This window comes from Phaenicophaeus curvirostris, chromosome 10, assembly GCF_032191515.1.
Source record: "Phaenicophaeus curvirostris isolate KB17595 chromosome 10, BPBGC_Pcur_1.0, whole genome shotgun sequence".
NCBI classification, from domain to species: Eukaryota; Metazoa; Chordata; class Aves; order Cuculiformes; family Cuculidae; genus Phaenicophaeus; species Phaenicophaeus curvirostris.
Genome location: NC_091401.1, coordinates 25542565 through 25566467, shown reverse-complemented (window position 1 = coordinate 25566467; position 23903 = coordinate 25542565). Strand labels below are relative to the sequence as shown.

General features: G+C 48.4%; 3 protein-coding genes across 3 annotated transcripts in view; 1 reads left to right on the top strand and 2 right to left on the bottom strand.

The window, feature by feature from the left end:
- Window positions 1–13097, bottom strand: part of WWTR1 (WW domain containing transcription regulator 1) — a 53770-nt gene extending 40673 nt beyond the window's left edge. The window contains exon 1 of the mRNA XM_069865288.1: window positions 12667–13097. Within this exon, the coding sequence (XP_069721389.1) occupies window positions 12667–13019 (353 nt within the window). The 5' untranslated portion in view covers window positions 13020–13097. The remainder of the gene's footprint in view (window positions 1–12666) is intronic.
- The window catches only part of SELENOT (selenoprotein T), a 200760-nt gene continuing 188817 nt past the window's right edge, over window positions 11961–23903 (top strand). Inside the window, exon 1 of the mRNA XM_069865295.1 lies at window positions 11961–11964. The gene's annotated coding sequence lies outside the window, so the exon portion shown is untranslated. The remainder of the gene's footprint in view (window positions 11965–23903) is intronic.
- COMMD2 (COMM domain containing 2) lies at window positions 18965–23532 on the bottom strand. The gene is made up of 5 exons (XM_069864813.1): window positions 23387–23532; window positions 23215–23292; window positions 22181–22263; window positions 20573–20746; window positions 18965–20215 (listed from the first exon to the last, which is right to left on the bottom strand). Exons 1-5 carry the CDS (start codon window positions 23448–23450, stop codon window positions 20018–20020), a joined length of 597 nt encoding a protein of 198 aa, XP_069720914.1. The 5' UTR covers window positions 23451–23532; the 3' UTR covers window positions 18965–20017.

The window sequence follows — 23903 nt, the reverse complement described above, 5'->3', positions numbered from 1 at the left end:
GAGACAATATCCTCAGCGACTGGCATGCTGTTGGTAAAGCAAACCAGACAGCATCCTAAAACTGCTCAAATAAATGTAAATGTGTCCCTGTATCTACAGGAAAAGTACCGCAAAAAGGAAACCAACAGTGCTCCTGTTTCTTAATTACATCCCCATTTGGTTTATATATCAGCTTAAGCTTATGTATTCGTGTCCAGTTCTGAAATCCCCAACATAAGAAGGAGATGGAGCTGTTGGAACGGGTCCAGAGGAGGCTACAAGGATGATCCGAGGGCTGGAGCACCTCCTGTACGATGACAGGCTGAGAGAGTTGGGCTTGTTCAGCGAAGAGAAGAGAAGAGAAGAGAAGAGAAGAGAAGAGAAGAGAAGAGAAGAGAAGAGAAGAGAAGAGAAGAGAAGAGAAGAGAAGAGAAGAGAAGAGAAGAGAAGAGAAGAGAAGAGAAGAGAAGAGAAGAGAAGAGAAGAGAAGAGAAGAGAAGGCTCGAAGGAGACCTTATAGCGACCTTCCAGTACCTGAAAATGGCTCCAGGAAAGCTGGGGAGGGACAGGTTGGATGGGACTTGGAGCCCCTGATCCAGTGGGAGGTGTCCCTGCCCATGGCAGGGGTGGGACTGGATGGGCTTTAAGGTCTCTTCCAACCCAAACCATTCCATGATTCTATGAAAAACCAAATTTTGAGACAAGAACTATTGCGGCATGTAGAACTTATTTTTTATCATAACAAGATAGAACCCAGAGGAAAAAAACCCCTACATTCCAGTCACTGCTGAAAAGCAGTTATCTAACAATATGCTGTGCTGGGGTGAGACAAACGGAGGCATCAGTGAACAAAATCTGCTTATTCATCATGTCAACAGGGTTATTTTAATGAAGATCAAAAGCCAAGCACATCTGGTGAAAATCCTAGCTGTGAGCTCTCCATGCTGGGACAGTTACTGAACACATCAGTTCACCGAACCCCTTGCTTCAGCTGTTGGTAGGGAAAAAAAATCATCACTACTTTTGGTACTAATAAGAGAAATTCCAAAGGGAAAAACCTTGGAATGTAAACTTTTGCCCCATCTTGGCAAGTGTGAAGCATTTAAAACAGTTTTGTTGCTGATAGAAGTTATGGAGAGTTTGACAGCTCTCAGATCATCAATGACAATCGAAAACTTGGAAGCCCACCTAGCGATTTGAGGAGCCTCTTTGGATAAATGAGGAATAATTGCAACATCAGATAATAGGAAATAAATGCTAGAAATAATATTTGAACTATTAAATAAATATACAAAATGCTCTTATTAGTCCTGCGCAGCTAATGGGAGACAATTTTCCACACAATCTGTAAAATTAATAAACCAATTACACAGATTGAAGACACCAGAGACTGCAAAACATATTTCCTGCAAGCCAGTGATAAAATGCATCAGAGGTGGCATCTCCCATGGTAAAGCACGTCAGCCTTTTGTTAGGGAACCAACAGGCTGGAATAGGGAATACAGATTTTCTAAGGGCTTTCCTGACTTTCACGTCATCTTCTCTGCACTTGGACATGGACCAAAATGCAATCACTGTCAGTTGCTACCAAGAGGCAAACAGTGTTACGAGCACAAAAGGGAATTCCAAGATCTAAATCCCACAACGGAGTCATTAGAATCATAGAATCATAGAATAACCAGGTTGGAAGAGACCCACTGGATCATCGAGTCCAAACATTCCTATCAAACACTAAACCATGTCCCTCAGCACCTCGTCCACCCGTGCCTTAAACCCCTCCAGGGAAGGGGACTCAACCCCCTCCCTGGGCAGCCTCTGCCAGGGACCAATCACCCTTTCCGTACTCGTTCAGGATCTGCCCATGGCAGGTGGGTTGGAACTAGATGATCTTTAAGGTCCTTTCCAAGCCAAACTAGTCTATGATTGGTCCTGTGGTCCTTTCTGAGTAAGGACACAAGAACAAACCCATCAATTCTAATCTTAAAGTTCTGGGATTCTCTTTCCTCTTCAGGAAGACAAGAAATGGAATTGTTCCCACTGATCTTCCACGGAAAGGCATCTTCTCACAGACTCCTGGGCTCCAAGCATGACGTGTAGCATCCCAGCAGAGTCCTGAAACACGCTCCATCCTCACCAGGAGCTCGAGCACCCGCGCAGCAACACACCAAATCCTTTTAGTTTGCAACAATCAGTGTTAACGCTCACCAGTTTCTTTTTGGAAAGCATCTTTTCCAAGAGAAACGTTTCACCGTGCCAGGAAATTACCTAATTACATGTTGTGCAAGACTTTTTTTAGATTGCAGCAGCGATAGAGACACTTTTAAAACCTATCAAAACAGCTAAGCTTCTGCCTTTCCATTACATCAGCTTGGTTTTTCTGCTGACTTATAGAATAAACACAGAAGAACAAGCTCAAGAGCACTTCTGAAACAACAAGAAGTCCTCTGAGATCGTCTTTAAAGAAATAATTTAAACCAAACCCCCAAGCACTGAAGCGAACTACTAAATCCAAACTCAAGTGTTTGTCCAATTCTGTGTGGCTGGGTGAGACACTGAAAAAAGTGACCTGTCACCTTGTGTCTCAGGCTTCACAGAGAACCCCATTTTCCCTTTCCAGATGTAAACTGAAAACAAGATAACAAGAACAATAACAAGTGATCCCAAGGGAGGAAAACCACAGTATTTTGGCAGGGTGACCTTTCGCTGAGGCTCCACCACAGCCAATCACATCCACAGTCTTTGTACCAACCCTTCACAGGGCTGTCAGAATAACTTCAAAACTGAGGGGTTTATATCCTTTATCTACTTTTGCAAAGGACTTAGAGCTAATCATATTAAAAATTCAATTAAATATATGTAAGCAGAACATAATCAGTCATATGAAATCAGTAGCTCCAGAAATTTTCATAAATACCTGCGCTTTTTTTGTTTTAATTGGAATTATGCCCCTTTTTTTCCTCTTTTAATATGACGACTGATTCAACGTTTTTCTGCTTTTAAGTCTGGCTGAATTTTACAAGCGTAATTTTTTTAATGCTGGGAATGTCAGATCTCAAACCAGGATCATTCCCAACTTTGACAAGACACTTTTTACAACATTCATACCTTTACTGATTACCCTCAGTGCTGAATCTTTAGCAAAACCTTGATTTCTCTTAAATAATCATTTAATGTTTCACTTCAACAAGCTGAAAATTGCCTTGCTAGAAATCTCTTTTACTTAGTTATTCCACTTTACATTGTCCACTCTCTTCACTGCATCAAGTCTTTCAGTAGCAGATGAAAATCAAAATGCCAAATATAAAAAATGAATAATGAAGCCCAACCCTCTGCCACCTCTAATAAAAACCGGCTTTGCCTGAAGTCATAATCTGCTATTTGGGTGATGTCAGGACTCAGAGACGGTGACAGCAGCACCTGTGAGATCACCCTGCGACTGGAGAAGTCTTCGTTAAAGGAATGGCTATCAAACAGTTCTACTAGGAACATCCCCTGCAGTGCGAAGGGACAGCAAGGATCCTGGCACCACTGCACCTCTCCAGCCAGCAGGGCTGGCAGGTCAGTTAGAGGAGATGCAGATTGTTTATAGAATCATAGAATCATCAGGTTGGAAGAGACCCACCGGATCGTTGAGTCCAACCATTCCCATCAATCACTAACCCATGTCCCTCAGCACCTCGTCCACCCGTCCCTTAAACCCCTCCAGGGAAGGTGACTTAACCACCTCCCCAGGCAGCCTGTTACAGCTCATCTAGTTCCAACCTCCCTGCAATAGGCAGGTTTGCCCAAACCATAGTTAGATTTTGAACTCCTGCTGCTGATAAAATGATCAAGAATCACCAACGACTTCACTAGGATTTTCTGATGCTTAAAGTCTGAGCTGCCCTGTGGAAACACAAGCTTTGTGTCCACTTAGAACAGTAACACTGCGAAAGGATGCAAGCTTAGGGTGGAAGAAACAACCTCCACTGAGCAAAAGTTAGTCTTTATTTCTGTACAACGTCTGCTTCGATACATGGAAAGTTTTCATGGACAGGAATGGGTGCTGATCAGTCTTTAATGGATGTGCCCGGCACTACAGGTACCACTGCAGATACTTCTGGGTTTTCTGCTTCAATCTTTGCCACAATATTTCACACGAGCTACTAGAAAGCTGGAAACCATGTTCCTCTAGTTCTACACACCACAAATGAAGGCACAGAGAGATTACGTGATTTCCTAAGAACCACACTCCGCAGCACAACAGGAACTGCACTGCTGTTTCCTTCAACCCAGCTCAGCTTCCCAACGAATCGCCCTTCCTTCTCCTCTAAAGCTGCTGCACTTAGTGGCTTCACAGGGAAGGTGAAGCCTAAGAAAACATGTCCATCAGTATTTACAGAATTTAAGTCTGCTAGTGGCCTTTAAGAATCTCACACAAACAGAGATCTCACAGTTGAAATACAGTTTTTGATTTTGGAAACACAATAGATTTGAATACAGCCTTCAAGAATTTCTTGACAGAAGACCGTTACTCCACTTTGTGATGCTTACACCACTGCCCACCAACCAGGCACTGAGAAATAAGAACCATAGAATCACCAGGTTGGAAGAGACCCATCAGATCATTGAGTCCAACCATTCCTATCAATCACTAACCCATGTCCCTCAGCACCTCGTCCACCCGGCCCTTAAACCCCTCCAGGGAAGGGGACTCAACCCCCTCCCTGGGCAGCCTCGGACAGGGACCAATGACCCTTTCTGGGAAGAATTTTTTCCTAATGTCCAGCCTGAACCTCCCCTGGTGGAGCTTGAGGCCATTCCCTCTTGTCCTGTCCCCTGTCCCTTGGGAGAAGAGGCCAAGCTTTTAATAAAAACAACAACAGTAGACAGAGCAGGAACGCATATCACAGGTAGTAAAACAGGATTACAGGGAAAATATCTTCATCAACGATATAGCCAGTAAGATCGAGGGCATCCTCAGCAAATTTGCAGATGACACCAAGCTGAGTGGTGCGGTTGTCTCTCTAGTGAGACCTCATCTGGAGAATGTGTCCAGTTCTGGAATCCTCAACATAAGAAGGATATGGAACTGTTAGAACAGGTCCAGAGGAGGCTACAAGGATGATGCGAGGGCTGGAGCACCTTCCTCATGAGGGCAGGCTGAGAGAGTTGGGCTTGTTCAGCCTGGAGAAGAGAAGGCTCTGAGGAGACCTTACAGAGACCTTCCAATACCTGAAGGGGGACTCTGCTATGGTTTTTCTTATGCCCTCACTGCTGAGCTGCACGCTGTTAGCTGGGAGGAGGTGCAAGATAACCAACTCCTCCTCGACTCTGTGGTCATTTGGGGCAACGCTCAGTAATTATTTCAGGTTTAACACAATAAGTTCCTTTCAGTTCTCTAAACAAGCCTCCATCTGCCTCTTCACTGTAGCTTCAGTTGCACCTGCCTTCAAAACAGTCATAGGTAGGGAATACTGCGGGAGACTGCGCTCTTCCCACATTCTACACTCCCGAAGAGTTCACCCAGAAGTCGCAGGCATTAGCATTCCTCCTAGGGCTGGACTGTGGCTTAATCAAAGTTAAGAAGTCCCCAAATCTCAAAAAACCTCCATCTCCACCCCCACATCCCACCCACCCCTCTCTCTCGAAAATGAGGGAGGAAAATGGCACAAGGCTGCATGTTGAAATTCAGCCCACAGGACATTTCCTTTGGATTTAATTGCTTCCATACAATTTGTATCTGCTCCTCACGCTAGCCCCCAGAGCACTTAAATACGCGATTACAAAGAAGCCCTTGTCCTCTAATAACCTCCTTAATCAAAGGGACACAATGATGGGCAACACCAATTTTCGACTTCATCCAAAGCATCCGAGCTGGAAACAAGTCGAAGCCTCCTCCCTGACTTTTCTAACACGATTTGAAGGAATGAAGAGCAAAAAGCTGGAAAGGACAGACTTTACAGGCTCCGTGTTGTCAGTGCTGTTCCGACTTCAAATAATTACGGAGCAAAGATGGTCAGGCAGACCTTCTTCCAGATGACAGAGACTGAAACCTCCTGTGAGACGCAAAGACGTTCACCAAGTTCTGTAGAAAGCCAGTGAAAATGGAAAGCACTCAGCACTTCATAAGATCCCTTCTGCTGTGACTGAAGAAGGAATCTTTACATAAAGTCACATAAATTTTACGAAGTTCACAATTTTAAGTTCTGAATCAAAGATTAGCGATGTCAGATACAGGCAAAACCTTTTTCATGCACAAAAATATGGATTTTGGCTCGATCACCACAAAAAAAGCCAAATGGCTCTGTGCTGCTTCTCCTGAAATACAGGGTCGCAAGCGTACTCGGTGAAAAGCAACTGAACTTCAAAGATGACACAAAATGCAAATTTTAACCCATGAAACAATTCACTGTCAGAGAAAGGACTCATCACACCTTTTCACTATTACCAACTTTGTGACTCAGAGTGGTGAAACCCAGCCAAGCTTGCGCTTTGTCCATAACAACCTGATCCCATTTATTGTCCGTTCTTTTTACCTGACCCTTATTTCTCAATCTTTTACTCCCATACGCTCCTCTGCACTGAAAGAGGCACAAAGAAATTGAGTTAATACAGTGAAGCTTTTTTTTTCCCTTGTGGAGACCTTGCAGGTCCGGTTTTAGCTCAAGTCACTGCTTCTAATGTCACAGTGAACATGAAATCTAATTGATTAAACTGCTCAAATCAACAAAAGAAATAAAATAAATGAAACTCCATGTCAGTACTGTGGTACTGATATACTTGGGAGATAATTGCAGAGAATTTTCTCAGGCAGCACGTTACACGCACTTGCAAAAGAATCACAGAATAGTTCAGGTTGGAAGGGATCTCAAAGATCATCCAGTTCCATCCACTGCAATTAATTCATATTAATTAATATTAGATATTTAGATGGTTAAACTGAAGAGGGGCAGATTTAGACTAGACATAAGGAGGAATTTCTTCACAATGAGAGTGGGGAGGCCCTGGAACAGGTTGTCCAGGGAAGTGGTGGCTGCCCCATACTTGGAGGTGCTCAAGGCCGGGTTGGATGGGACTTTGAGCAACCTGATCCAGTGGGACGTGTCTGGAACTGGATGATCTTTAAGGTCCTTTCCAACCTAAACTATTCTATGATTCTTCACTGACACCAAAACCAGCAACAATGAAGCCTCCTGCTTCACACCTTCTTCTACAAGGACCAAAGAAAGTTACCATGGCGTAAGGGCACCCTACAGGACCCGCATCGCATCCACGAGTAACGCTGGCATCACCATGGATCAACATAGCATCCTACAAATTTACGTTCTCCATGTTTTTAGCACGACTTAACAGAGGAACCGTCTCCTGCCTTGGCCACCTCCTCCCCCATTTCTCGTTGTGTAACCACATTCCTGAGGCAGAAAACCATCTCTATTATGAACACCGTAGAGCACCAAGCACAACATCAATATGAAATAATAACAATCTCTACAGAACTAGCACAGATGGCTTTCAGGGAAAGGCTATATTTGGAAATCATTGGAGTACTTCAACTGTTTTTATTACTTGTTTTGCCATTCTCAGGGGGGAAAAAAAGTGTTCTCCCAATATTTACACGGTTTCTCTCCTCCCGGTGTCCTGCTAAGCATGCTCATAACACACAACTGCCCATGTGTTAAATCAAGACAGAAAGCAGCAGGAAAAATACTGGATGTGTCCAGTAAATCAAATATTGAAACTAATCAGCCTTCCACCCCCCACTCCAGAGCAGGATTTACTGGTAAATACGTCCTGGTATGGTGAACGCTCACTGTAACAATTAAAACCCACAGTGTGATAAAGGGAACAGCAAGAGCTCCACAGATCTGTTCAGTGCAAACTCTCTGTTTGCTTTCTGGAATGAAATCAGCGTCTGGCCAAGAAGCACTGCACACATACTGAGAAAACACTAAAACCTTCGTCTTCACTTGAAATAAGAGGCTGCACCACATAAAAAAAAAAAAAAACAACAAAACCAAAGGGGTGGAAAGTAATACTTGAAAAATTCTTGCAGAGAATATGTGTACACAGCTCCGCGTGCGGATCGATAGGAGACCGATATCGCACAAGGGCCACGCAAGGCAGGGCTCCTGTCTTTCCAGAGCCCCTTTTTTTTTTTTTTTATCAGAAATAAATCACACTTGAATTTTTTTTCCGCGCACGCAGACACCAAGAAATGCTTTAGATAACAGCGCTGGAAGTGTGTTCCGAGCCGCTCCTCCAGCCCCCAGCGCTGTGCCCTGGTGTTTAATTACAGGGTGGAGTGGTCCCCCGGCTGCTTCTGTTTCTTCCAGTCATGGCCAGAAAATTTGTGCAGGAACGGACACGCAGGAGCGCGGCCGCGGCCGGTCGGAGCTGGCTCCGAGACAGGGGGGTCGCTCGCTGCTCACCCCATCACTCCTTTTGGTTAACAATCCTTGAAAATATGTTTAAAGACAACAAACTGCACGCTAAACTTCAACAAATAAAGGCTCTAACAGGACCCACTTTCACTGCTTAAATTACTTCTCAGGTTTCTTTTGCTCATGACTACAAACAAATCTTTAGCATCGAGCTGGAAGGAAATGGCAATTTTTTTTTTCCCTGGAATCATAGGATCATAGGATAGTTTGGGTTGGAAGGAACCTTAAAGATCATCTAGTTGCAACCCTCCTGCTATGCGCTGGGACACCTCCCACTGGATCAGGGGCTCCAAGCCCCATCCAACCTGACCTTGAACCCCTCCAGGGATGGGGCAGCCACCCCTGCTCTGGGAAACCTGTTCCAGCACCTCACCACTCTCATCGTGAAGGAATTCTTCCTTATTTCTAGTCTAACTCTTCCCTTCTCCAGTTTATCCCCATTGCCCCTCATCCTATCACTCCGAGCCTTTGTGAACAGCCCCTCCCCAGCTTTCCTGTAGCCCCTTCAGGTACTAGAAAGTTGGTCTAAGGTCTCCTTGGAGCCTTCTCTTCTCCAGGCTGAACAACCCCAACTCCCTCCACGTGTCCTCACAGCAGAGGGGCTCCAGGAGTATAGGAAAATGAAACCGTGCACGCCTGGTTTGAGCACAGAGGATTTTCAAGTTTTAAATGCTGCTCTCCACAAACAACCTTAAACTTCTGCAGAAAGTTCTGTTTTCAGCTGGAAAACTTTACGCTGCTTGTAAAATGTTTTCATACGTGATCATTTTATACCCAAAAGCACTGAGGTGCAAACAAATGCATGACAGGTATAAAGAAATCAATTATTCTGGTTCATTTTTATAAAAGTGAGAAAAGTTCTGTTGGAGAAATAAAACTGGGGAAACAAGGCTATCTTAGGTAACAATACATATACAATGAAAAGTTTACTTTATATTGAAAAGGGATGTTGTAAATGAGAATATTACTGTTGACAGGAGCTGGAAAAAAAATGAAAGACACTTTGGGGTTTTCTCCGTGCTTGTTTTTGGCCTCAAGAACAAAAATGCATCAACTTGGAAAACTCTGTGCCTATTGCAGAAATGTGTGACAGGAAGGTGAAACCACAGGAGGTCACTTTGATATTGGTAAAAAACCAAGCAGCAGACAAAGATGACATTCCATGTTTAGCCAGAGGCATTTGAAAACGCCTGCTGGGCAAGCCCTGGCAGTAATGGATTCAAGATATTTATTTACGAATGAGCTGTTAGGGTGCTCCTGTCAGTCAGCTGCTGCTTCTCCCCCCTGTTCTATGGAGAAAAGCACGTGCAAAGGGCAGAGCCATGAGGTCTTCTCCTTCAGGTGATAAACCAGATTAACAAAAAAAACCCCTGAATTTGGACCCTGGCACGTGTCCACCTGCACTATAAACCACAGGCAGTAACACAGAATCATAGAACAACCAGGTTGGAAGAGACCCACCGGATCATCGAGTCCAACCATTCCTATCAAACACTAATCCATGTCCCTCAGCACCTCGTCCAACCATCCCTTAAACCCTTCCAGGGGTGGTAACTCAACCACATCTTTCTCCTTGCACGCTGTCTATATGCTGGTTATTATGGCTAAATATACACACGTGCAGTGGGAGGTGAGCTCCACGTACTGCTTTTCCAACTGGGAAGGCTGCAGTCGGTGGTCTCCTGCAGCCCAGGCAGTGTCCCCCACTCCATATCCCAAGGCAGACGCTTCTGATTTCATCAATAAACATTTTGTCACTGCGTACTGACCGGGCTAATAAGCCCAACTGAACTCGCAATGGATCTGAAGCAGAGATACAAAATCCCTCAAAATAAAGCCCCATGCCCTTACCACGCATCGCAAAGCCCTGCACGTTCCAGGCCTATTAAACCGCTTTGAACCGAATTCCAAGTGCCATAAATAACACACCCCGGCCAGAAGGAAGAGGCCGTGGCGTTACCACGCTTCCTAAACCTGTCGCTAAGATAAGGATGCTATAAATACACGGCACCCCGCTCCTCCCGCGCCGGGGCAGCTGAATCGCCCGGGATCCCCGCTCCAAGTAGCTGCGGTGGGGTCTGCAGATGGGATGTGGGGTTCCCCCAGTCATCACCTGTTTCACCTCCACAGAGGTGTTCAAGGTCAGGGTGGATGGGGCTTCCAGCAGCCTGATCCCCCATGGCAGGAGTTGGAACTGGATAGGCTTGAAGGACCCTTCCAACCCAAACCATTCCATGATTCTATGATTCTACGGACAGGACACCGAAGGTCCCTTCCAACCCAAACCATTCCATGATTCCATGATTCTACAGACAGGTCACCGAAGGTCCCTTCCAACCCAAACCATTCCATGATTCTATGATTCTATGGACAGGTCACGAAAGGTCCCTTCCAACCCAAACTATTCCATGATTCTATGATTCTACGGACAGTACACCGAAGGTCCCTTCCAACCCAAACCATTCCATGATTCTATGATTCTACGGACAGGACACAGACAGCATCACGTCCCCACACTCTGCAAAACTCCCTGGAGCAACTGCTACTGAAGTTATTTTTGAAAAAAAAATAAAAATGATTCCTGAATCTCAGACGTGTGGCCAAGCATGAAAGATGCATGGAACCCGCAGCTTCCAGGGGGTTCTCCCCCAGCTCTGGAAGCACCCCCCGAGCCTGCACCCCCTCGCTCGCCTGCCTCTCCCTCCGCTGGGCCTGGAAGGAGCTTCTGTCCTGGGGTTTTGCGTCCACCTCAGACCTGGAAAGACCCAGGGTGACCTCCACCTCATCCCAGGCACCCCCGAGGCTCCCCTCTCCTCCCCAGGAGCTGCCCCTTCACCTGCGTTCCTCTCCCCTCTCCCAGCTGCAGGCTCTGCACCCAGGGGCTCCCCCCTTCACCCCAGGCGCTGCCCCTTCACCTTGGTGTCTCCCCCCCCCGCCTTTTCCTCATGCATCCTGAGCCACTCCCCACACCCCGGGACCCGGGATGAGATGGGATAGAGTGGAATGGGGATAGGATGGGGTGGAATGAGGGGCAAGGGGGGGAATGGGGTGGGACTGCATCCACTGCACTTGCTCCACACCTTGTGTTCCAGGACCCGGCATGGGATGGGGATGGGATTGGGGGGGGGGGGCTGCACCCACCCTGTATCCCCCACTCCGAGACCCTGGGATGGGATGGGGATAGGGAAGGGATGGGGATAGGGACTTGGATGGGAATGGGACTGCATCCACCACACTTGCTCTGCACCCCCTGCCCCAAGACTCTGCATGGGATGGGATGGGATGGGATGGGGATAGGAATGGGACTGCATCCACTGCACTTGCTCTGCACCTTGTGTTCCAGGACCCCACATGGGATGGGGATGGGATGGGGATAGGGATGGGGACAGGGATGGGATGGGATGGGATGGGATGGGAACAGGGATGGAATGGGAACAGGGATAGGGATGAGGATGGGACTGCATCCACCACACTTGCTCCGCACCCCCTGCCCCAAGACTCTGGATGGGATGGGAATGGGGATGGGATGGGAATGGGGATGGGATGGGAATGGGAACAGGGATAGGGATGAGGATGGGACTGCATCCACCACACTTGCTCCGCACCCACTGCCCCAAGACTCTGGATGGGATGGGATGAGGATGGGGATGGGGATGAGGATGGGGATGAGACTGCATCCCCCATACTCACTCTGCACGCCCTGCCCCAAGACTTTGCATGGGATGAGATGGGGATGGGGATGGGGATAGGGATGGGGATAGGGATGGGGATAGGGATGGGGATAGGGATGGGGATAGGGATGGGGATAGGGATGGGGATAGGGATGGGGATGGGACTGCATCCACCACACTCGCTCTGCACCCCCTGCCCCAAGACTCTGCATGGGATGGGGATGAGGATAGGGATGGGAGGGGGAGGGGGATGGGATGGGAGGGGATGGGGACGGGGATGGGGACGGGACTGCATCCCCCATACTCGCTCTGCACGCCCTGCCCCAAGACTTTGCATGGGACGAGATGGGGATGGGGATGGGGATGGGATGGGATGAGGATAGGGATGGGGGATAGGGATGGGGGATAGGGATGGGGGATAGGGATGGGGGAAAGGGATGGGGGAAAGGGATGGGGGAAAGGGATGGGGGAAAGGGATGGGGGAAAGGGATGGGGGAAAGGGATGGGGGAAAGGGATGGGGGAAAGGGATGGGGGAAAGGGATGGGGGAAAGGGATGGGGGAAAGGGATGGGGGGGCCGCCCCCCGCACTCACTTGAGGAAGTAGCGCTGCCCGGTGTGCGTGAGCGCCATCTCCCAGCCGGGGGGCAGCGGCGGCTCGTGGCGCGGGTGCGCGGGGAGCGAGGCGGGCGAGGAGTGCGAGCGCACGTGCTGGGCGGCGGGGGCGCGCGGGGGGGGCGGCGGGGGCGCGCCCGAGTCCGTGCTCGACTGCCGCGAGTGCGACCCCGAGTCCGGCTCCTGGAAGAACGACTCCGGCAGGATCTTCTTCCGCCACGAGCTGGGCTTGGGGTTCATCACCGCGTTGAAAAGCGCCTCCAGCTCCGTGTCCAGGTCCTGCGTGACGTGGATCACCTGCTGCCCCGGCGGCGGGGCGGCGGCGGGGTTCATCGCGGCCCCCGGACGGCGAGGACGGGGGGAACCCGGGCCCGGAGCGGCGCTGCGGAGCCCTCCCTCTCCTCTCGTCTCCTCTCCGGGGCGGGGATGCCGTCCCAGTCCCGCAGCGGCGCCGCTGACGGGGCGGAGATGCCCTCCCTCCCCTCTTCGGGGCGGGGATGCCCTCCTAGTCCCGGAGGAACGCCGCTTCGGGGCGGGGATGCGCTCCCAGTCCCCGAGCAGCGCCGCTTATGGGGCTACCATGCCCTCCCTCCTCTCTTCGGGGCGGGGATGCCCTCCCTCTCCTCTTTGGGGTGAAGATGCCCTCCTAGTCCTGAACTAGAACCGCTATGGGGCAGAGATGCCCTCCCTCCCCTCTTCGGGGCGGGGATGCCCTCCAAATCCTGAACCAGAACCACTATAGCGCAGAGATGCCCTCCCAGTCCTGGACCAGAACCGCTATGGGGCAGAGATGCCCTCCCTCCCCTCTTTAGGGTGGAGATGCCCTCCAAATCCTGGACCAAAACCACTTCGGGGCAGAGATGCCCTCCCTCCCCTCTTTGGGGTGGAGATACCCTCCAAATCCTGGACCAGAACCGCTTTGTAGCAGAGAAGCTCTCCCTCTCCTCTTTGGGGTGAGGATGTCCTCCCAGTCCTGGACCACAACCGCTATAGGGCGGGGATGCCCTCCTAGTCCTGGACCAGAACCACTTTGGGGCAGAGATGCCCTCCCTCCCCTCTTTGGGGCAGAGATATCCTCCAAATCCTGGACCAAAGCCACTTTGGGGCAGGGATGCCCTCCCTCACCTCTTTGGGGCAGAGATACCCTCCAAATCCTGGACCAAAGCCACTTTGGGGCAGGGATGCCCTCCCTCACCTCTTTGGGGTTAAGATGCCCTCCTAGTCCTGGACCAAAACCACTTCGGGGCGGGGATGCCCTCCGTCTCCTCTTTGGGGTTAAGATGTACCCCTAGTCCTGGACCAGAACCACTTTGGGGCAGAGATGCCCTCCCTCCCCTCTTTGGGGCAGAGATACCCTCCAAATCCTGGACCAAAACCACTTTGGGGCTAGGATGCCCTCCCTCCTCTCTTTGGGGTGAAGATGCGCTCCTAGTCCTGAACTAGAAGCACTATGGGGCAGAGATGCCCTCCCTCTCCTCTTTGGGGCGAGGATGCCCTCCCAGTCCTGGACCAGAACCACTATTGGGGCGGGGACACTCTCCCTCTCCTCTTCAGGGTGAAGATGCCCTCCTAGTCCTGCACCAGAACTGCTTTAAAGAGGAGATGACCTCTCTCTCCTCTTTGGGGTGAAGATGCCCCCCCAGTCCTGGACCACAACCACCTTGGGGTGAGGATGCCCTCCCAGTCCCAGAGCAGCACTGTTTTTTTTGGGGGGGGATGCTCTCCATCCCTCTCCGGGAGCAGCTTTAGCTCCCAGTGCACCTGCAGGACAGGGGTCCTGGGCAAACTGCTCATCCCCCCCAAGCCCCAAATGCTGTTTTTGCAACACCCACCGAACATTTGGGTGCTCGGAGCCGTGGGGGGACACGGGCAGGGCTCCCCTGGGTGTCCCCAAGGTTTGCCTTCATCTCCCACCCACCCTGCCATCCTGGCTTTTGTGCTCGAGGAACCTTCATCACCTGACACTACTGAACTCCCCACGTTGGAACTGGATGTAGAAGCCAAAGTAGAAGCCAGACTTGTCATCAAAACACATTTCTGAGCTCTCTATAAAGTATACATAACGCATGCCGTCTTTTAAAAATTGTGTCATTTATATTCTTATCTTTTAGTGCACTTGGAACAATTTTTGAGTGCTGTGACCCAGAATTTGCCTAAATTCAGTAGCTGCCTCTGTAAAGAAAGTTCACTTTCCACCTTCAGTGTCTGTTTTTACCATATAGCACATATTGGCTATACAGACACAGAACTTTATTTTAGTATTTAGCCATTTTAGTAGCGCATTTCTTAATTTCATTTCTGCATTTTGGACAGCCCCGGGCCATGCTGAATGATAAGGACGCATCCTCCTCAGTCCGAATCAGCACCGAAAACATCTTGGGTAAGTAAATCTGTTCTGAACCTATTTCTTACTCTATTTTTTTAAGAGAAGGGATGCAATGTACTGAACTTCATTTGGCTTCTCCAGCCTAGGACTGAGACCTGGCACCCAGCTCTGTCCCTCCATCTGCGTTACAGTTAATGTTAGTAACATAGATCTGAGGATTCACAGTTTAAGCCTGTACGTGAACTCCAGACTAGGAACAGGTAGATCTGTGGAACACAGCTTGCTTTTGCATTTCCTGATTTCCTTGCTTCGACAAATATTCCCTGTCCTTTATGTTTCCTCCCATTTCCTGCTCCCATTTCCACTGGCTGGGCAGATCTCCTCGAGTTTAGGGTGGCTTTTTTTTTTGCCACATCTGCTATATTTCTGGTCAGGAAACCCAGTACTCCTGAGACTTGTTTATGTTTCCTTTCCCTAAGAGTTTTCCAAGCTCTCTTTTGTCCCATTCTTCTCCTGCTTCCTTGCTGGGTCACTTGCCTGCGGTTTTAGCAGCTGTGCCCATTCCCACACCTGCTCCAGGGTTAGGCAGATATTACATAGGTTTTTTTCAACAATTTCCCTGTTTAAAACCTTTAGATGTTAAATGATTGTGTGCGCATTGTACAGAAAATGGTTTGAACATCAATTATTTTTCCTACAGCCTTTACAGGGGCTTTTTCCTTCCTCCAGGGCTCTGGATCCTCAAGACACACCCATCACCTACTGTATTCCTTGCCAGATGACAGGCAAGGCTCTGATCATAGAATCACAGCATCACCAGGTTGGAAGAGACCCACCAGATCATCGAGTCCAACCGTTCCTAGCAAACACTAAACCGTGTCCCTCAGCACCTCGTCCACCCACCATCTCACTCACAGTGCCATCTCATCGACATTAATTAGGCCACTTCCAAAAGACAGCGTGGTACCACCTGAGTAAGTATCCACTCACACACCTGTTCTAAACTCACACCCTATTTGTTACACCTGAAACCATCGTCTGCAGCCAGCTGAGAGTGTTTCAGCTGCAGTTTTTACTCAGTAGTTCAGTTAGCAGCTGGTGCACCACTTGGTGGAGGCTAAAGCACCTTCCTCCACCAATATGAAAGTGATTAAAACTATAAGAATAAATCCCCATAGTATTTGTTGTTATTTTCAGTTGTTTATAAAATAGTAACTTCCTTCTTTGTACACAAAAACAGAATCATAGAATAGTTTGGGTTAGACGGGACAGAATCACTAGGTTGTAGCCTCCCCTAGACCCGTTCCAACAGCTCCAGATCCTTCTTACGTTGGGGATTCCAGAACTGGACACAATCCTCCAGATGAGGTCTCACAAGAGAGGAATAGAGGGGCAGAACCACCTCTCTCACCCTGCTGGTCACGCATGGTAATTCCTAAAACATGTTCTAAAATTCTGTTACACAACCACAGTAAACCCTGTGTGTTCAGGCTTGTAAATGCTGCCTGCTCACTACTCCATCTTCAGCACATCTACTGTTAATGTTTAAAACCTGCCACATCTCAAACAAACCAAAACCCAGAACCCTAGATGAAATAAGTGTTTTCTGTTCCTATGATGAATCCGACGGGTGAGTGACACTTCAAATTTCAAGATAAACCCGCAGTAATCAAACCACCACAATTTATACTTATCTTGAAAAGAAAACCAGCAAGAACACTTACAAAAGAGATTGTGCTGTAATATACCTGACCCTGACCACAAAGCCAAGCAGTGACAGGAGACTTCCTTCCCTTTCTTCAGAGAAGTGAGAAACAGCAGAGCTTTACCAGGTTATTCCTAATCTTGGACTTCCTTTCCTCCGCACAGGCTATTGTTAATAGCACAAAGCCCCAGGGTAGGAAACAGGCGTTCTTATAAAAACTGGAACAAAATCCCCATTCCTACTTTTGAGTCTGTACATGACTCATTTCATCAACAGTTAAAAACAGGTCTAAGCCATTTCACATTGAGTTCAAAGTATAATGTTAAGACATAATCTTAGTTCAGCAGGTTTGCTGTTCAATGAGGTTTGCAGGCCTTAAGTTCCCATAATGATTTTCATAGAATCATGGAACGGTTTGGGTCGGAAGGGACCTCAAAGCCCATCCAGTCCCACCCCTGCCATGGGCAGGGACACCTCCCACTGGATCAGGGGCTCCAAGGCCCTGGATCATCTCCATGACCTCCTCTGGATCCGTTCCAACAATTCCCTATCTTTTTTATGTTGAGGTTTCTGGGCTGCAAGCACACTTTGCTGGCTCAGGTCAAGTTTCTCATCAATTTAATTTACATACATGTCTATCTAAACTAACTCCATAGCTGTTCAAATGAAAACAGTTTTTCCCATGTAATTCAAGGAACTTCTAATTGATTAGAAAACCAGTTAAAAGGTGAAAAGGTATTTAACACATTAAAACCTTGCAAGAAAGAGTGGCAAGGACAAGCGAAAGTACAAGACAATAAAGCTTGTAGGAGCGCTTTAAATGCTTCGCTTCAGAGCTGGGAAATCAATTAAAACTTGAGTCAGAAACATAAACAACAGATTGTCCAAAATGTGCTTGGATCACACCAAGTTCATTCAACAGGATTTAAAAAACATAGGAGGAAGAAAAGCTTGAGTTCAATCCATGCTTAAAAGAGTATAAACATTTTACAACAAGAAATTACACCCTCCTCAGTTTTAAGAACTGGGTTATATCATATTCTTTGCTAATTGGTTTTGCAAATCAATTAGCAGATTCACAAAACAATGTTTTAAAGGGGTTGAAAATGGGAAGTGTTATTATTTTCAGTTTAAACTTGATCATAAATTTAGAAAATATAAGGTGAAATACATTCTAAGCTACATCTTGAGACTATGAACAATTTTTACAAGAACACTGAAAATGCCTGCAAAGCAACATGCGTCCTCTGTGGGTTATTAAAAACCTAAACTTTCTGCCCTCTGCTGTTTAGTCCAGGAAAAAAATAAACTGGGATACAAATCTGTTGTGAAGCACATAGCGGCTGCTGAAAAGCCGCTTTCCCAGGCTCAGGACTTCTCCCCAGAACAAACTGAGAGGTTCAAGTCAAAAGCAACATCCGTGGTGTAAGGACTGTTTCTCCTTACCTTTCCTTCTTGGTTTTGTTCATGGATCACTGCCAGAGTTTGAGTTTTTCTAAACTTCACCCAGCTTTGAAGTTTAACCTTGCCCATCCTCAGTTCAGGTCACTTTTCATTAGAGGAAACACCACCATTCATTCTTGTTTTTTACTTGGACGCTATTGTAATTAGTTTCAAAGAAAGGGAATACACCAGCTGCCTAATGATATTCTGTATACACAACATCGACTGAGCCCTTTACTCGTGATCACTGTGGGGAACCCTCCCCTTCTCTTCCATCGCTTCAGGACATGATACACGTGCCAACTGCCAGCATTTACCGTGCCACCAACCAGCTCAACAGCAGCCAGGTAGGAGACTGAAAGGTAAATATGTTCAGATTCACAATGCAGCAGTGGGATGAGACATGAAAAGCTTCTATGACTTGTACCTACAACTTCTGTTTTGCTGCTGTGAGTTCTAGCCTATAGCTACAGCAAGGAGAGACAGGATAAAGAGAAAACACTGGCCTGTGTGTGGGCTGTTTCTTGCATTTCAGCTGAAAATGTAGGCAAATTATGTAAAAAAACAAATCAGAAATCTCATTTTATCATATTTAATTACAGCATACTCTCTGTAAAGAAAATTCTGTGATTCCATGAAAGAAGTCACCCCATGTGGATGGTAAATGGAACACATTGTGGAGAAGAAACGAAGTTTGTCCGCACCATCACCACACAACATAAAACAATCGCAGCGTAACCAACTGTGTATGGTAGAAAACTGACCTTGTTTAAGTGTTACAGATTAAAGCACTTCTTCCTCGCAGGTTTCATTTGAAACAGCGCCTCTCCAAGGTACACAAATTGAAACCAACAAGAAAACAAAGCATTTGTGGATGTCAGAACCCAGTTAATACAGACACTTATTGGGAAAGACAGTAAATGCAGTTATCTGTATATTAAGATTCTCTCTTGCTTATTTGTCCTTTAAGGGCTTTATGATACACCCTTACTAATGACAGCAAACCATTAATTAGTGAAACTATTTACCCATATCACAAAAGCCACAAAATATTGCATTAGGCCACAACTAAAAGTGACTTTTGACATAACCTTTGTTAGCCAGTTTTCTTACAAACAGAAAAGCCTCATTTATACTACAACACCTGGCTGGTCTTTCCTTTGTAAGCGCTGTTCAAACAGGGGAACAAAAACCACGGCATCCCAAGATGCAGATTCAATTCCACAGAGGTTAACTACTCCTCACCTGCCTCCTCAACCCTGGTTTCTCTGTTGTGGTGTCTCGGATCACCCTGACATACAGGATATCAGAATGCTAATGTATATCTAAGCCAGCGGGTGTAACGGGCACTGCAGAGCAGCCAGCTAGCAGGAGGGGTTAGAGCTGGCTCTGTTAGTCCCATGAGCACTTCACATACAGGAGTCGAGATGGAAGGAACACTCCTGTGAAGCATCATCAGTATGGAGTTTATTCTTTTATACGTTTCAAAGTTAAAACAAGTGAAAAAAACTACTTGACAAATGTAAAAATAAGCACGTAGCTGCCTATAATACTGAGCAAGCTCTGCTTCACGTAGGAAAGCTCTAAAAGTACAACTACGCTGATTTAGAGCTAAGGAAACTCTCAGCATAGCACGTTTGATTTCTACATTTGCAAGTGAAGCAAACCCAATCGCCGCTCCTGTATTGGGCACATCTAATGTTAGCACCTATAGACACTCAGCCTATAGCGATTGGCTCGAGATCCTGGCACAGGAAAGCACTTCATCTGATCCAGATGTTTATTTTTCCTCAAATGTATTCTCAACATTGTTTTCAGTTGTTTCACACACTGCTTACCGACAGCCACGAATCAACACTATTTCATGTTGCGCACTATTCTCCTGCAGTGGTTTGTTTTCATTTCCCCCAGCGCTTGCTCCAGTTGCTGGATTAAGTGGAGCAGGGTGGAAGGGTCGGTTTGCAACACTTGGGCAGTTTGATCCTCGTTCTGATTAAGATGCAGCTTTATAGTCACGGCAGGTTTTATCTGTTGTCTCAAACTTCTGCTTGCAAGCTGCGTGAGGGAGCGTCAATGAAACAGGGACAGGGAAACAACCAAACAGAAGAGGGTTATTAGCTTTCCCATGTGCCATGGACCTGCCTGGAGGACCACCTGAACATCCTTTCCATCCACACTAAAGACACATGCAGTCTATCATTTAATTTCATCTCCAGGCCACAAGCATAAAGCAACAAATACAAACGCTGTTTTTCTTATAACAAGCTAGCTGCGGTGCAATAATATGATGTCAATTTTGAATACATAAAAAACTGCTGCCTCTGAAATAATATAAACGTATTTTCAGTCGTTGTTTATGATGTTAAAAACATACAAAGTAAAACAGAGTACTGCATACATATTAGAAGTTACCTGAACATCCAATCTCCATTCCAGATTGTGATAGCTGGGAAGCTTCGGTGCCAGTTCGTTAAGGATGCTTCTGATCTCTTTCCTGTTATCAAGGTACAGCTGGAGCAATAGTTTGTTCAATTCATCTGAGAATCCCAAAACGTGGATGGAGTCTTGGAAGTCTATCTCAGATATCTAGAAATAACAGCTTAGGCCTTAATACAGAGCTGTGCAATAATCACTATTTGCTAAGAAACAAATAAAACCATTAAGTAAACTTTACACGCGTGGTATGGTGCAGTTATTCTTTTGCAGGATGTGTGAGAACAAGCCTACAGCTAGGGTAAAATGAATGATCCCTGTTTAAAATGATTTACATGTGTTGCTGCTGACCTGCATGAGAATCAGGAACAGCTTTAGATCCCTTTTTTTAAAGAAAACCACTCAATATCGTCACATTTAAGCCTTCTTCTCAGAAAACAAACAGCAACACAAAAAGCACCTGAGCTTTGTCACGAGGCAGTACATATTTCCATCAACAGCATGTAAAATTGATGCTAAAGTTATCAATACTCTGAAATGATGGGGATGCTTGCAGGTGTGAGCGCCAGGCACAGCTTTGAAGATTCTGGTTCCAGTAACTCAGAGTGGCCCTGAGAAGCCAATTCCGCCTTTGTGCAGAACAGGAGAAGCGTGGCTGCTCATTATGGAAGCAGTTATTTATCCAACAGAAAGTGCTGTAGCTTTACAATGCATCCTTACCGTGAACACATTCTGTGATCAACCATATTCTACCATAAAACACTAATTTACACACCAGTCAAGTCCCCTCACTGCCAGGGGAGATCCTGCAACACTTCAGTCCCATCCCCACCTGCTCTTTAGAACAACACCTGTTTGAGTTCAATCTGGAATTACTTGTCTCTGCATCCCCTCTCCACGTCCTCATTGTTCAAACACTCCACTACGTCAGTAACACAGTGTTTTCCCAATTAAAAGAGTAATTACCCAACCAATATTCTTCTGGTATCTGCTCACACCCACACAAACACCAAACTGCAGTGTGTGTTAATATGTGATCAAGTTTTAGCTTCAGGCACCAAACACAAAGTCCTGACATCTGTGACAGTAAGAGAACAGCACGAGAGACGCTTTTTTTTTTTAATTAAAAGAACGCGTGCCATCAGAATTTTGAGATGTGTTTTCTCATTCCAACCTAGCCAGCAACCTTCCAGTACCTGAAGGGGCTACAAGAAAGCTGGGGAGGGACCGTTCCCAAAGGCTTGGAGTGACAGGACGAGGGGCAATGGGGATAAACTGGAGAGGGGCAGATTCAGACTACACATAAGGAGGAATTTCTTCATGACGAGAGTGGTGAGGGACTGGAACAGGTTGTCCAGAGCAGTGGTGGCTGCCCCATCCCTGGAGGGGTTCAAGGCCAGGTTGGATGGGGCTTGGAGCAGCCTGGTCCAGTGGGAGGTGTCCCTGCCCATGGTAGGGGGGTTAGAACCGAATGATCTTTAAGGTCCCTTCCAACCCAAACTATTCTGTGATTCCTCAGTGTTCTCTGAACTAGAAGTGTTTGTTCAGAAGACGTCTCCTGAGCTCATCACACAAAGGCTTCCCTACCATCAGCTTGGAGCTCTCCGTGAGCAGATAGGTGAGACCTTCCACCGCACGCTGGACAGCATCGACGCCGATGTTGAGTTTTCCTTTGGAGAAAGCACAGGGCACCTTTACCTCTTCACAAAGTAGCTGCGTGCGAACCTGCAGCTTCACCCGCAGTGAGTCCCAACCGCAGCCAAGGAGCAGGCTGAGCCCCCTCCAAAGCACAATGATGGGATGGGGCAATGGTGGGAAGCATTCCCCCCAACCCCACATTCCCAGGGGACCCCCTGGAGACTCAACACGGTTTGTGGGAACAGAGTGGGGGAAGGGGGGAAAAGGGGAAGAAAAGGGAAGAGCAGGAGGGGGAGTAAGGAAGAGCAAGAGGGGGGTGAGGGGGATGCAGGGGGGGAGAAAAGGCAGAGGTGATAAGTGGGGAAAGGAAAGGGGAGCAAGGAAGGGGGCTCAACAGGGGACCAAGAAAGGGGGAGTCAAGGGGGGGCCGAGGAAAGAGGGGGGACCAAGGGGAGGACCGAGGAAAGGAGGGGGGGGGCAAAGGGGGGACCGAGGAAAGAAGGGGGGGCCAAGGGGGGGACCGAGGAAAGGAGGGGAGGGTGTCAAGGAGGGGACCGAGGAAATGGGGGGGGGGGGTCAAGGAGGGGACCGAGGAAAGGAGGAGGGGCCAAGGGGGGGACCGAGGAAAGGAGGGGGGGCCAAGGGGGGGACCGAGGAAAGGGGGGAGAGGGTGCCAAGGAGGGGACCGAGGGGTGGGGGTGGGGGTCAAGGAGGGGACCGAGGGGTGGGGAGCAAAGGGAGTGGCAAGGAAGAGAGAGCAAAGGAGGGGAGCAGGGAAAGCAGAGGCAAACGGGAGGCAAGAAAAGGAGGAGGCAAGGAAAGGGGAAGCAAGGAGGGATAAGCAAGGGGGAGCAGGGGGGACAAGGAGGGGCGGGGGAAGCAAGGAAGGGGTGGGGAGCGAGAAAGGGTCCCTCAGGCCAGCCCGGGGGATCCCTCAGGCCAGCCCCCCCTCCTCTCCCCCCGCTCTCGTCGCCAGCTCTTACTGGCGGCCGCCTCGCAGGCCCGCGGCGCCGCTCCCCGCCGCAGCAGCTCCACCGCCAGCCGCCCCAGCTCGGCCACGGCTGGAAAGAGAGGAGACGAACGATGGGAGGTGGGACAAGGATACGGACCTCCCTCCACCCCAACCCCCTGCCAGGGCCCCGGGGCGGTGCCGACCGGCGGTGCCCTGCGGCAGGCAGCCCAGGTGCGCCTTCTGCTCCGCCGACAGCACCAGCAACATCGCCTCCTCCGCCTCACCGGAACCGGAACCGAAGCCAGAACCGGAACCGGACGCGCCTGCGCGGGAGCGGGGCCACGGCGGAGGGGGCGGGGCTACTGCAGAGGGGAGGGGGCCAAGGTGAAGGGGCGGTGCCGGGTCGGGGGCGTGGCCAATGAGTCCGCACGAGGGGCGTCGTCTATATATGGGTTTATCAGTGGGCGTGGTCTGTGGTGAGGTGGGCGTGGCTTGTGCGTGGGCGTGACCATTTCGAGCCGGGGGCGTGGCTTGAGAGGGGCGTGGTTTGCGGCGTGTCCCGACGCTACAGACCAGCTCCCCCCGTGAGGTGAAGGCTTCGCCCCCAAGGTTAAACGCTACATCCCCTTCCTCGCCGCGGGGAAAAGGCTCCGCCCCCAAAGTAAAGGCCGCGCCCCGAGGCAAAGGCTCCCCCCGTCCAGCCCGCGCAATGTTCGAGTC

Excerpts from the sequence above, each read along its gene's own strand:
- COMMD2 (XM_069864813.1), bottom strand. The coding sequence starts at position 23,450 with ATGTTGCTGGTGCTGTCGGCGGAGCAGAAGGCGCACCTGGGCTGCCTG. Across the intron at positions 20,747-22,180 it reads CGGAGAGCTCCAAGCTGATG|ATATCTGAGATAGACTTCCA; the intron begins GTAGGGAAGCCT and ends TGTTATTTCTAG. Across the intron at positions 20,216-20,572 it reads AATGGAGATTGGATGTTCAG|CTTGCAAGCAGAAGTTTGAG; the intron begins GTAACTTCTAAT and ends TCCCTCACGCAG.